Source organism: Semicossyphus pulcher, unplaced genomic scaffold (genome assembly GCF_022749685.1).
Source record: "Semicossyphus pulcher isolate SPU_LCO1_2020_fin unplaced genomic scaffold, fSemPul1.0.p SCAF_9, whole genome shotgun sequence".
Taxonomy (NCBI): Eukaryota; Metazoa; Chordata; class Actinopteri; order Labriformes; family Labridae; genus Semicossyphus; species Semicossyphus pulcher.
The window spans coordinates 27,912,105-27,925,301 of NW_027211770.1; the positions used below are offsets into that span (position 1 = coordinate 27,912,105).

The 13,197-nt window shown below is 41.1% G+C and overlaps 2 protein-coding genes across 2 annotated transcripts in view; both read right to left on the reverse strand.

Annotated features, from left to right (window-relative positions):
* The window catches only part of znf385d (zinc finger protein 385D), a 99,541-nt gene that overhangs the window by 32,590 nt on the left and 53,754 nt on the right, over positions 1–13,197 (reverse strand). Inside the window, exon 4 of the mRNA XM_069656818.1 lies at positions 1,106–1,274. Within this exon, the coding sequence (XP_069512919.1) occupies positions 1,106–1,274 (169 nt within the window). The remainder of the gene's footprint in view (positions 1–1,105; positions 1,275–13,197) is intronic.
* LOC138583658 (tetraspanin-8-like) lies at positions 8,280–8,975 on the reverse strand. The gene has a single exon (XM_069655604.1). It carries the CDS (start codon positions 8,973–8,975, stop codon positions 8,280–8,282), a length of 696 nt encoding a protein of 231 aa, XP_069511705.1.

Sequence of the window (13,197 nt, forward strand, 5' to 3'; positions counted from 1 at the left end):
TGCGGGGTTATTGTGTCACACCTCCCAAAAACTAACACTGCTCTTTCCATGCAGGCTGGCTCGCTACACGGATGTGTTATTAAGACCTGGATATCAGATACAAAGATGGAGCAAGCTCAGTCAAAAACAAGTTTGAAGCCTCAGCATGTGCAGCTCACTGAGCAGTCAGCTGCTTCCCGCTGAGCCTGCAGTCTTTGAAGGAAAGTTTGAGCAATGTGAAACCTCCGTGGATCAGAAGTCGATGACTGAATGAGTCATAGTTAACACAGATAACATTCACAGTGTTCTGGCAAAAAAGTCTAACAGACCTTTGTAAAGTGGAAAAGGCTTTCGGCCACATGGGGAATTTTAGTTGCGATTCCGCAGGTGGCCACTAGGCAGAATTCTACTCACGTTGCTGTATCCATGTTTTAATTCTACATTCTTGTTTAGCTCCCTCCTCCTTCCTTCAGGTAAAATGTCTACCTGGCCCAATGCCGATGCATGCTATAGCACTTTATAAAGACAAACATGGACTGACTTAATCAGCCCAGTATTGGCCCGTTGGCACGATACCACATGCAGCTTTCAGACCAATATCTAATATCAGTATCGGTGTGTCCCTATTCACCAGGACGAAGCGCTTTTATTAATTTGAGAGGACGACAGAAAGCTTTGAAGTTGCAGCAAACATGGAACCTGATTCAACGCTTTTTCCGGCACGATCATTTGAGTCATGCCCTCTGCTTTGCCGCACCCATCAACAAGGTGGTCTAATGGCCAAGGTAGACACATTTGTCTAAATGCAGCCTTGTTAATCAAACAATCACTTAGTTTAAAGCAAACTGAACCCCACCTTATTGGTCTAATGTCTGAATGTCCTGTTTGTCCTGCAGAGATCTCCTAACTCCACAGATTTAATATATGAGCACTAAGCCGGCAGCCAGCCATTGCCCGAGCAGCCAACACAGGGCTGATATAATCAAGAGTGAGCCCGTCCAACTCCTGAAGTGATTGCATGTTGTGAGTTTCTCTGGTCCAGCATTCATTCTCAGCAGAGGAGCAGCTATTTAAGAGAACAACAAAGACTGAGTGTTTGGGAATGTGCAGGGAGGAAAACACAAACCTTTCCTGTCCGTGCCGTTCGGGACCTGCAAGGTGTTGATGCCCTTGGCGATCTCCTGGTTGGCGGTGTCCTTGGTGACCACTGAGCCTTTGAGCTTACTCTTCGGAGCGTCCAGGGCTTTTAGCTTCTTGGCATGTTTGGTCCCCTTGTAGTGGGCCAAGGCCTGGCTCTGAGAGGAGAACAAATAACAGGCTCGATTTAACGCTGGGAAAGCAGCTAAACGCACAGAGCCAGGATGAAATGAAATATGAAAACTAGAGGAGCAAAGTCAGAGTCAATGAAGCAGACGAAACACGATTAGCAGGGGACAGTTGACGCACACTGCAGCCCTGCAAAAAGTGCCAACCTTTCATTGTGTTTATGCCAGTTCTTGAAAGAAAATTGATCCCGTACAAAATGATGAAAACACTCAGATAATTGGCTTTCTTAGTCATTTAAGTCCTCTATTTTATGGATCTGTTGAGACAACAACTGCAAGATCAGCTTTTCCATTTCTTTCAAAAGGCCTTATATCAGTCATTTTGGAGTTCAGAATTATTTCATGTTCCAAATTTGCCCACTTATCAATCATTTTCACTTGTTTCCAGCCCCTGAAAAGCTGTTAAAAGTCCAAAATTATCCAGCTATTCAAGCCAGAAAAGGTTGATAATGAAGCAAGCGCTCAGTGAAACTACAAATCTCATTTCTGTATTATTAAAAATAATACCATGGATGGAGAAATTTGTTTGACTCTGCATGTGTAATTTGAGGTGGCTGTTTGCTTTAAAGTCTGAGCACGTATTGCCACCAGGATTCACCTTCACAGCAGATTCAGCCGGCACACAGAAGTGGGACATGTGCAAAGACTTTGAGCTGTCCTTGTTTACCTCTGCAGACTTCCCTGCATACCTCGCCCGTGGCAGGAAGGAAGGTATCAGGAGAGATGCGAATACCTCTTGGAATAAATATGTGCGGCGACCACGTATCCCCAGAAGACATTTGTAAGCATCTTTATTTATGGGTCGCAGTGGGGAAAGTCACTAAACACTGCTGGGACAAAGAGACCACTCTCTGCCTACAAGCAAAGGATTGTTCCCTTTCAGTACTTAACAGAGGAGGGAACTAACAAGTACAAATACTTAGTTACTGTACTTAAGTAGCGTTATGAAGTATCTGTACTTGACTCAAAGCTCCTTTGAGGAGATTTTACTTCAGTAAAAACAGACTGAAATATAAAGCTGATGCCTTTATTTGACCTACAAAAGCAAACGAGTTCATAAGCAACTAAATTGACTTCTAGTCATTTTTTATTGCCTGTCAACGCCTCCACCTGGGATTAACAGCAGGTTGCTGAGACAGCCTTTGTTTACATTTTCTACGGCAAAGACTCACAGTGAGCAAGACGTTTGTCTGTTCAAAGATTCAGGATGAGATTTCTCTTTAAAAAAAAACACAAGTTACACGTGTAAAAGACAAGATCAGCAAAGAGATAAGATGTACCGCTTTGTCCACAAGGGTGACACAAAGCAAAAGTTCCTGAAGGTAGCTTAAAGCATTTAATTTTCTGACATATTTTTACTTTTGCTTCCTACGTTCTAAAATAATAAATGCGTTTATGGGGGATTAAATGCAGTTATTATTTTTACTTTGCATCGTTGCCTGTGCCTTCCAAACGTCAAGACCAATTAAGAGAGCACTCCAAATGTTCCTTAAATCAGCATCTCTCTCTACATGTCATGGTCAGCTCAATCCAGATGTGAACCCCACTGAAGAGCGGCCTAGAGTCACCCGACAGCACTGTGACAGACTGGTGGAGAGCATGCAGAGATGCATGAAAGCTGTGATCAGAAATCAGGTTATTCCACGAAACATTGATCTCTGAACTCTTCCCGAGTTAAAACAGTATTCTGTTGTTTAAACATGAACTTTTTTCAAAATTATTCGAGATCTGAAAAACATCTTTTGGTTTCTTAACCAGTCGTCATTTTCTGCAAATAAAATACCTCAATAAGAATATTTGATTTGGAAGTAGGAGAAGTTCATTTCACACAAACACAAACATATAAATAGTAGAACCAGAGAACAACAGATTTTGCAGTGGTCTCTTTTTTTCCATAGCTGTATATGGATGGGACAATAACTCCTTGACATACCCATCAGTCAGTATCATGCAACCAAAAATGTATATCAACACAAACCAGGACACAGAGGGAAACAGGACGCTGGAAAACTGGCGTCTTTTAAATGCAATGACCGACAGAACTTAGAGTCACATGGACCCAAGTGAACCAACCAACATCGTCCTGCTCGACAACGTCCGAGCAGATGACATTCCTCGTACCACTGATGTGTAAAGTGGAGCAAAGCTATTATTCCTTATTTTTTATTTCTTTTTAATTCTATTGAAGTTAATTATTTAAATTAAAATTATTTAATTGGCACCCAAATATGATGTGAGGTATCCCTGTGATTGGCTCTAGCCCCCCTGCAATGTTTAAGAGGATAAGCTGTATAGATTCTGGATGGATGGATGGATGAATGGATGGATGGGTGGATGGGTGGATGGATGGTTGTTCAGTTAGCTTTGCACAGACACAGCCTGTTGTCAGTCAGAGGGAAACTTTACTTTTATACTCTGAGCACATTTCACAGTCTATCCTTTGTAACTTTTACTTCAGTAAAGAAGCTGAATCAATACTTGTACTTATAATGGAGTCATATATTACACAAGTACCTATGCTCCTTTAGTAAAGAATATCTGTTCTTTTGCCACCTCTGATTGGTGTCTGCTGTTCTGGCAGCGGTCGGATAGTTGTATTTGTTTATTGACATGGCTTTAATAGAATTCTGTTGTGGATACACATCACTTAAATTGGCCTCATTTACCTACAATATTGATTGTGAACTAAAAAGTGAATGTGACAAGGTAATAGAATAAGAGGTTTCATTATATGAGGGGGATAAAGTTGCCAGAATTCATGGTTCAATCATTTTGTTGGCAAAGGTTGTGAAACTGCAGAAGTATCCTGAACGTTTCCTTTTCCCTCCTGAAGCATTTGTTTAAATGAGACTTCACTTTTTCAAAGCGTGCACATCTGTGGCATGAAACTATTCATTCTGACCCACATTCATCACTCTCCAGGTACCAAAGACATAGCTTATTCTTCATGTCACGAGGCTCAGGTGATATGGATGGCTGTTTAATGCTTCCACGCCTATAATTCATCTTTCATTAGACAAATGAAGTGGAAGAATGACCTGAACTCCAAGTCTGACACACGCATGATTAAAAGTAGGAAGGAAATCATTTGTTTTCCCCTCCATGTGCTCTGTGAGGGGGGCAAAGACGTCAGACTAACCAGAGACAGAAGGTGTTTCTAGGAGTTAAAGAGGCTGTCTGGAAACCAAAAGGTCACAGTTTGCATCAACAGACACGCGCCCATGAGCAAGATGTGATGTGTGAGTGTTGTCTGAAATGTAGGCCATGCTTTCACCCGGAAAATATAGGCTAGTATATCAGTCGGCTTCTAACTTTGTGTGGTGGGATCTTACCTGAACACAGACTTTTCCGCCAAAGCTAGAGGTTTTGAAGAAGAAGTGTGCAAACTGTTTGCAGTGGGTAGGGCTAAGATTTAGCGTTTTGGTGCTTAACTACCCTAATAATAATGGGGGTGTTTTTTTTTCTTATCTATAAGTTTGATTGATTCTTATCAAAATTTTTTAATGTGACATAGAAAACACAAGATTTGGCAGTAAGTATCTGCCTTTTAGTTTTAAACAAATCAATGGGTTAAGCCTACGTCTCTTCTGCAGCCGAAAAAGGCCTAGTTGCTAATTTGGCTGCCGATGTAACATAAAACAGTAGTCTGATTCAATAGGCCCTAAATAGGTTTAGTAACTCTCAAATCCTGCTAAATTCTGTTTTAGCAATATATATTATGTATAGCTAAGAATCTATAGCAGCAAGCTATTATGCAAAGAGACTTCCAGTATTAAATGTGCATCTTGTTCCATTAATATTTCAATAGAAAAAGTAGATAAAATGTTTAATCTGAAATTGTAACTCGAGTGACAAACTCTTAAAAATGTATCAAATGCTGCAGCTCTGCTCAGACCGTTCTAGTGGCAGCTAGCAGCAAGTGGTAGCTAGCTAGCTTATTGTTTTGTTGGCCCTAAAAACATGTATTCATGTTAGCAGGAAATCTATAGCAGCACAAAGTTAACATTCAAAGAGACTTACAGTATTAATTGTGCTTCTTATACAATGACTATCTTGTGAATTTGTTACATGCAGTGACAAACCGTTAAAAGTTTATTCTAAATGCTGCAGTTCTCCTAATTTCTTCAGACCATTTCAGTGGCAGCTAGCAGCTAGCTCACAATAGCTAGCTAGCTTATTGTCTTGTTCTAAAGTCCCTAAACTCTATTCTTTGCTTCATTTGAACTGCTCTCATCTTCAGCTTCAATTCCCGGCACAGCCCCCTGCTGTATAAAATAAAAGAAAAGCTCTTACAATCCCTCTGTATGCCACCTTTTCAGCACCAAACAACCGATGCAGTTGACGACTAGTTTAGCCTTTAGCAGCTAACGTCTAGTCTATAAACTTGTTCTCAGCGTTATAAGGTGAGAGGCTTTTGTTAGCAGCCACCAGTTAAATATACTGTGATTGAACCAATGATGTTCTTCCAGTTACAGGCAAGACTGTTGGAAATAAAAGATCCCATATAAAAATCTATAAAATCACCACCCTACATTTATACTTTCATGCTAGCTAACAGATACTGTAGATGAACGCTTGTGGAGGGAAACTCAAAGAAGCATGACTAGCATAGCCTCTAAAAATGTAATAAATTATATTTTAGCTGTGAGAAAATTGAAATGTTTGCTGTTATATTTTAGTGGTTTGGTATCACCGAAAACAGGTGTAGTTTATAGTTTATAGGTGAGCTACAAGCCATGGCAATTTGTGTGTTCCCTGTTGTACTGAACTAATTTTATTTTCATTCGCAACCTAATTTTTTAAACTAAAGTAGCCTGTGTGGATAAGGTCTATTGAACAACTCATTAAATTAAAGCTACTTTAAATATGCAGCGAGGTTGTCTTCTGTGGTTTGAGTCACGTAATCATCCAAGGATCTGAGAGAGAAGGAGGAACGGCAGAAAACATGATCAACTCTAATACATAAAAGCTTTGTCTGGAAATCTGGATGGTCTGAGGACAAAATCACATGTTTGTAATTAAATTAAAACATGCAACTGGCTGTTATTTTCTTAAAAGAGAGAGTAGATTTTATTCACTGAGACAGGAGAACTCATTGTTCTGGCTTCATCTTTTAATGAACTCAGTTTGATTTAAAGTCTATGACCAATTTCTTCCATAAAACTGCAGATTGTTTCGGCTCAGGTTTATTCAGAACAGAGAAAAAGCTGAACAAGAAAGGAAAGTTTACGAGTGTTTCAGCTGTTTATGTTTTCAGTCGCTCAGATTTATTGACTCCTGCTGTCCAACAAATGCACATTATTCCAATATTCAAACCAAATTATTTCAGCATTGATGTAATGGAGGGTAAATCTTTTTAGTTTGTGGAAAAGTTCACTCCGTTTTTTTTATCTGTGGATTTTACTTGCTCTTTATTCTCGGCATAGGAGTTGTTTTATTTGGGGTACAGAGTTTATGCACCATTTTTAGGCCGTCATAAATCTTGATGCCCCAGATTCACAGAGTGTATACCAAGGAGCGTAGACACCAGTATTACAAGGATGAATGTGTCTGCAAGAACAACAGAGACGGTAAATGAAAGCCTACAGTGATGCAGATTTGGGGGGATTTCTCAGCCTAGTCGTTACTATAACACACACATGAAAAAACTGTCCCACCCACCTACATTCCTGTGGAGACGACCAAGTAAACGATCCAAACTCCCCACGAAGAAACAGTGGTCTTTGTTTTGACCCATAACACCTGGCGTGGGGGCAAGATCAGGTATCAAGGGAGACCACGCCCCGGTTTGATCCACTGTGCGAGCTAAATGTGCTGTGACTGACGGAAGTATCTGGACCTCTGGTTCTCTGAGACCAGGCTTCAGAAAACACCTGTGAAATACTGAGAATATTTACATTTGACATCCATAAAATTACAACTGTTCTCAAATAGATTGCTGCTGATGGGTTTGAAGATGTAAAAGCATGTATGTCTGTAAGTGTATCTACATTAAGTGGCTTCTGAACCTTGAGGTCAGAGGTCATAAAGTCGTTTTGAAGGCCAATAAGGATTAAAAACAAAGTTCTGCGACACAACTTTACGATCATTTGTAATATGATGTCTATTTTTTAAAACAAAACTATCTGGGAAATTTTGTGTCAAACAAGACATACTGGATGAGACAACGAAATGATAACTACTAATACAGGGGGGTGAATATAATCTAAAAATGTCCATGTCCCTTGATCAAAAAAAATCAGATCAATCTGTGAGGTAACAGGTAACTACAGCAGCCAGATAAATGTGGTGGAGTAAAAAAGACAATGTCCATCCATTATCTATACTGCTTATCCTGCTCGGGGTCACAGAGGGCCTGGATGCTATCCCTACTGTCTGTCTGTCTGGCGAGAGGCGGGGTTACACCCTGGACTGATCGCCAGTCAATCACAGAGACAGACAACCTTTCACACTCACACCAACGGGAAATTTAGAGTCACCAATGAACCTAACGAGCATGTCTTCGGCCTGTCCATGGAAGCCGGTGTACCCGGAGGGAACTCACGCATGCACAGGGAGAACATGCAAACCCCACCCTGTGTCCGACTTGGGATTCGAACCGGGAACCTTCAAGCTGTGAGGCACGACCGCACCACTGTGCAGCTCACATACAATGTCTCCCTCTAAAATGTTGAATAAAAAGTACTGGTGATAAATAATGGTACAACATGAGTAAACCACAAGTATAAAATCATTGTTCTCAGTACTTGAGGAAATGGATGTCAGTTATTTCCCACTACTGGTCAGGGTGCAGATGTCTATACATGTCCATAAATCATCAAATCAATTGATATATTTGACTGTACAATCATTTGCAATCTACAAAAAGTTTCAAAAAAGTACAAACATTAAAACATTTCCAACAAGTCAAAGCTCAGAAGAGTTCAGACAAACAATCGAATGATCACTTTTCCTTAAATCACCGCCTGTAAGAGTTCAAATGATGCTGTTCTTCCCGCTCCTAATCTGACAACACAGCACTAACGAGAAAAGCATCCCCAGAATCATCAGGCCACCAAATCCAAGCGCAACCCCCACGAGTGAGTTTGACACTCTGTCCATCCACGTCATTAGGTACACCATGCACGGTGTGGAGTAAATCTCACGTCCCTCCACCACGGTGCAGTTCCTGGTCGTGTCCGTGCAGTTGCACGAGTTTGGAACAAGTGTTGAATTGCCCCAATCGAGGTGTCCGACAAACATCCCACAGCAGAAGTCGTTCCTCTCCACGTCCTGAAACAACTTCTGGACATCCTCCGGCTGCTCGCTAAGCGGGGTAAACAACTCTAAGTGTTGCTTCACCACCTCCTGGGCACGCTCAGTTCTTGATATGGCTCCCAGCACTCCCACAGCCAACAACAGGAGGAACATTTTGAGCAGGCCGCAGAAAAACAGGGCCAGCGCGCAGCGGCTCTCGTGGATCACTGCGTATGAGCCAAGGTAGCCAAAAACCAGAGTCACGGCACTGATGAATATCAGCAGGTCTAAGGCGGGGAGAAGTTCCTCTGAGATCTGGTACTCTGCCTTGTGGTTCCTGGCATAGATGGACCCAGTGAGGATGCAGATTCCAGCAATGAAAAAAAAAAAATTGAAGGAGAAAAGCAGGTTTCTGATGACCTTGCTGGCCGCCATGTTTGCCCTCCTCTGTCTGAGCTACTGGGTGCTACTGCTTCAACATAAAGAGGTTTCTGTCAGAGTGGGCGGGGACTTTAACCCATTTACACTTCACTGTTTGGGGGGGCAGGGGGTGATCACCTTTTTTAAAGCTGCTCAATGAAAACCGAGGGGGTTGTTCACCCAGTCGTTCAAGATATCCAACCCCAGATGCTGTCTCTCCTGAACCCCACTGAAACTGTTGATACTCAACAATGAGAGAGCACGCAGGGAAAAGAGAAAAAACGTATTAAAATATAGCAAAATATGTCAAATGCATCCAGGACGCTCACGTGAATGAGTATTTTTAAACTCTGTAAAGCACTGCTTAAAGATATCGATCACAAAGTTTGTTTAAAGCATACTTTGTAGACGTTTCGAGAAGTCAGTCAATATATAAATGTATTTTTAATATCAGTAAACATCAAGGTTCAAGGTTCAAGAAGGGCGGTTCGATCCCTGACTGCTACAGGCAGTTTGTTTCTGATTGGTGTTTGTCACTTTGCCTTGAAGCCTTTACCATCAGTGCGTGTGTGAACGTGTGTGTGAATGGATGAATGTGACATGTAGTGAGGTCAAAATACTAGAAACCTGCTATACAGGCACAGTCCATGTACCATTTACCATTTTAAATGAACATCACTCCTCCCCCTTCTCTTCATGCCGTCTGGATTACACCGTAGCTCGACTGCAAATGCTGCTTGAGCATCGCACTAGAAGACAGAGTTAATGCAGTTTGTCTTTGCTATGTGTGAGGATCCTTTATCTATTGATCTATTTGATGCGTGTGATTGACACCAAAGTCAATTTGAAACCGAACTTGATGGCATATATAAGCTGTTCTCATATTCTGACCTTTGTCACACAGCCATGAGCTGCAATTTACAACAGTCATTCTTTTGCAGTCGTCTCCATATTTGAAGCCTGCTGTAAACTAAAATGGATGTACGGTAAAGTCTGTTTGCTTGATCAGAACCAAATTGTTACAATGCATTTTGCCTCGAGTTTGATTTGTGTTCAGACGGCTTTTACCAGCAGAGGAAACTGCTCTCTGATTGGTCAGAATTTCTACGTGGGAAAGTAAACAAAAGCAGCTTTCCCAGTCGTCAAAAAACCCGCTAACACCTGCTAACACCCGGCTTTTTAGCTTAATGGGAAAGGTTACAATCGGCATTCAGATCCGGGTCAAATGACTCTGCAGTAGACCCCGGTAATTATCGCCTCGGCTCCGGTCGGCATTGATGGGAACACAAAACCTGTGTCGACACACTAATCTCCGCCCCCTTTCCGGCACGATGCTCCGTCTGTAACTTCTGCGACTCCTTGTATATCAGCTACAAATTCTGCCCGTCTCCGTCCGAGCAGCGTTCAAACATTGTTCCAAATTTGTCTGCAGTAATTTGATGACTGAATGAGTAATAGATACAATAAAGACCTAACCACCGTAACATCTTCACTGTTTACTAACCCTGTTTCAACCCTGTTTGTGATGTCAGACGTTTGTGTTTGTGGCGTGACGCAGCAGAAAAGAGACCGACAGGAGGATGCTTCACTGGCAACGGGAAAAGAGACAATCAGTATCTATAAGCCTATCTTACTTGGTCTGAAGAACCAGCGTCGACTTTGAACATTTCTTGCAGTAGAAATTAGACTTAAACTAATCTAGACTCAGATTTCTTCATGTCTGTTTTAAGACAGTTTAAAGAATTAAGCCCCTGTTGGATTATCTCATCTGTTAGCTTGTAAAAACTGTCAGTGTGCAAAGTAAACCAGATAAATGTTCGGTAACATGAGTCAGCGTAAAGAGAATAAGGAAGTCTTGTAAATGCATCAAATGTAAACAGGTATCAGAGTGACCCTGTTAGTGGAGCAGATGAGAGCATCCTGTGACTCACTTGCTTTTAACAAATCACACACTTGAATCCACTTCATGATCTGGACTCATGAATGTATCTAGTAAAAGAGAAGCATGTTCTCAAGCAGAGGAGCTCTTTCCTCTTTGTGATCTCAGGACATTAAAGACTCTCTGCTCTCCTGCAGGCAGCTCCAGCTTCCTGCCCGAGCTGCAGTTTAACATCACGACAACAGAATTAAATACTCTTCTGCCAAAGCCAAAAAAAAAAGACCTCCAGTGCGCGATGATTGACAGGTAAACACAGGGTCTGCCTCTCTAATGGAGCGTTGAGATTAACAGCTGATGAACAGTAATATACGCTGAGATAGATTTCCCAGTGTAAAACATAATAACCTCATCCTGAGTAATCAGTGACACAGTGGCTGTTAGAAATAGATTGATGGCTCGTTTAATGAAAGAGGGATGACATCGCTGTTTAGGGATGATGCAGATTCAACATCGTGCGGCAGCAGCAGAGATTTTCTTTTCAAATGTTGTGATTAGTTTTAAAATTGTGCGATGAGATTAAGCGCGAGGGGAACGAAACCCATCTGGTGGTCCATTGCTTAGATTGAGCAGCCCAGTATTAATGTAATGCATCTCATTAGATTGTATTGTACAGTTCACAGTAGAGCTAATGGAAGTAAAAATACATGGTGGTATATCTGTTACACAACCACCATCTTGTTATCTTATATGCTCATATGAGGATTATTTAAACCACAGTTTATTATGAGTTTATATTCTGCGAACACCCTGAACCAGTTTGGAAAAGTATTCAGATCCTTTTCTAAAGTAAAAGTACTAAAACATCACTCTGAAACTACTCACATACTCTGCTGTCAAACCTCTATAAGTGCCTTTACTAATAAAACTAGGTCAAAACCTCGTATGTGGCCGCACCAGGTCAATGTGCGCTTTTGTGGGCAACACTGGAAGTGCGGCGTGTGCGTGACGGCTGCGGAACGTGTTCATTTTCATTTGAATTATGAAAATAGGGCAGCATGGTGCAGTGGTTAGCGTGTTTGCCTCACAGCTACAAGGTTACTGGTTCAAACTCTGGTTTGGGCCTTTCTGTGTCATCACATTCTAATAAGATTATTATGTATTTGTAGTGACGTCTAAAAAGCTTTTAATGATCTCAGAAAAACAGCCCAGATTTTAGCTTGGTAAGAGTGCATCTTTCAGCTGATTTAAGGCGGGTTACAAATATATTTTGTAAGATAAAGAGACCGTGTTCATTGAGACTACAAACTGGTGACAAAAGGAAGAACAAAGAGATCTACATTCCTTTTGTGACCAGCAGATCCTCCAAAAGGCTGCAGGTGTTCGTTTAAGTGATTCTCTCTGTTGCCATCAGGACGTCGTCATGTTTTACCTGCTTGTGAACTAATCACTATTCAAGATCGTTCGTCCCCTCTGCGATTAAATTGCTCCTTCGGTTTTATATTTCTTTACAGACTGATCGTTTTATTGTTTTATTCATATGTCTAATCAATATTGGCATCTATCTCAGATCTTATTTCACATTTTAGTTCTTTTAATTTATTGTTGTCGGTACGTCGCCGCGTTTTCTTGTCTTTTGTGTACAAGCTGCTTCAAACCAATCGCCCCGAGAGGGATTTAAAAGTGGTTTGAATTTCTCCAATTGAAAACAAATTATATTTTATCTGATTTTAATTATATTAGAGAAGCGGCGATGACAGACGATGTTAAAAGCATCAATCTAGTTCCAGCACGACGTCGTCTCCTCATCTGGATTCCATGAAAGCAGCTGCTTTATTTCTTTTGTCGCCTCTGTAGTTTTGCCCACTTTGACTTGTTTGCTTTAAAATAACCTTATAAAAGTCATCTCATGTAAACATTAATAAATAATTAATTGGTGCTACAGTTTCTTATTCGTCCTTACCCACACATTGTTACAATGACAAGGTTTGTTCTGGTGTTGACTTTTTAATTACACAACACTGGAGAACGAGGCAGACTGCAGCGCCGGGGGGAGTTTGTCTTTGAGGGCGCAAAGGATGTAAATTAAAGCCTATAGTTCTGCACTGCACATTAAAATGAAGTTGTTTGTTCGAGTATTTGAGGCAGTGTCGTCTGTTCAATTCACTTCTTCAAAAGTGTCCTCGTTTGTGAAGCACTAAGCAAAAAAACTAGACCTGACTCCAGGTCAAAGGTCACATAACTCCATTAGAAAAGAGCTTCTGCATCCAGAACCAAAATGAAGATCAGTATTCATTTCATGTGCTGCTTTTTTGTTTCAACTTAAGTGAATTAAGCAGAACTACAACGTGAAATCACAGT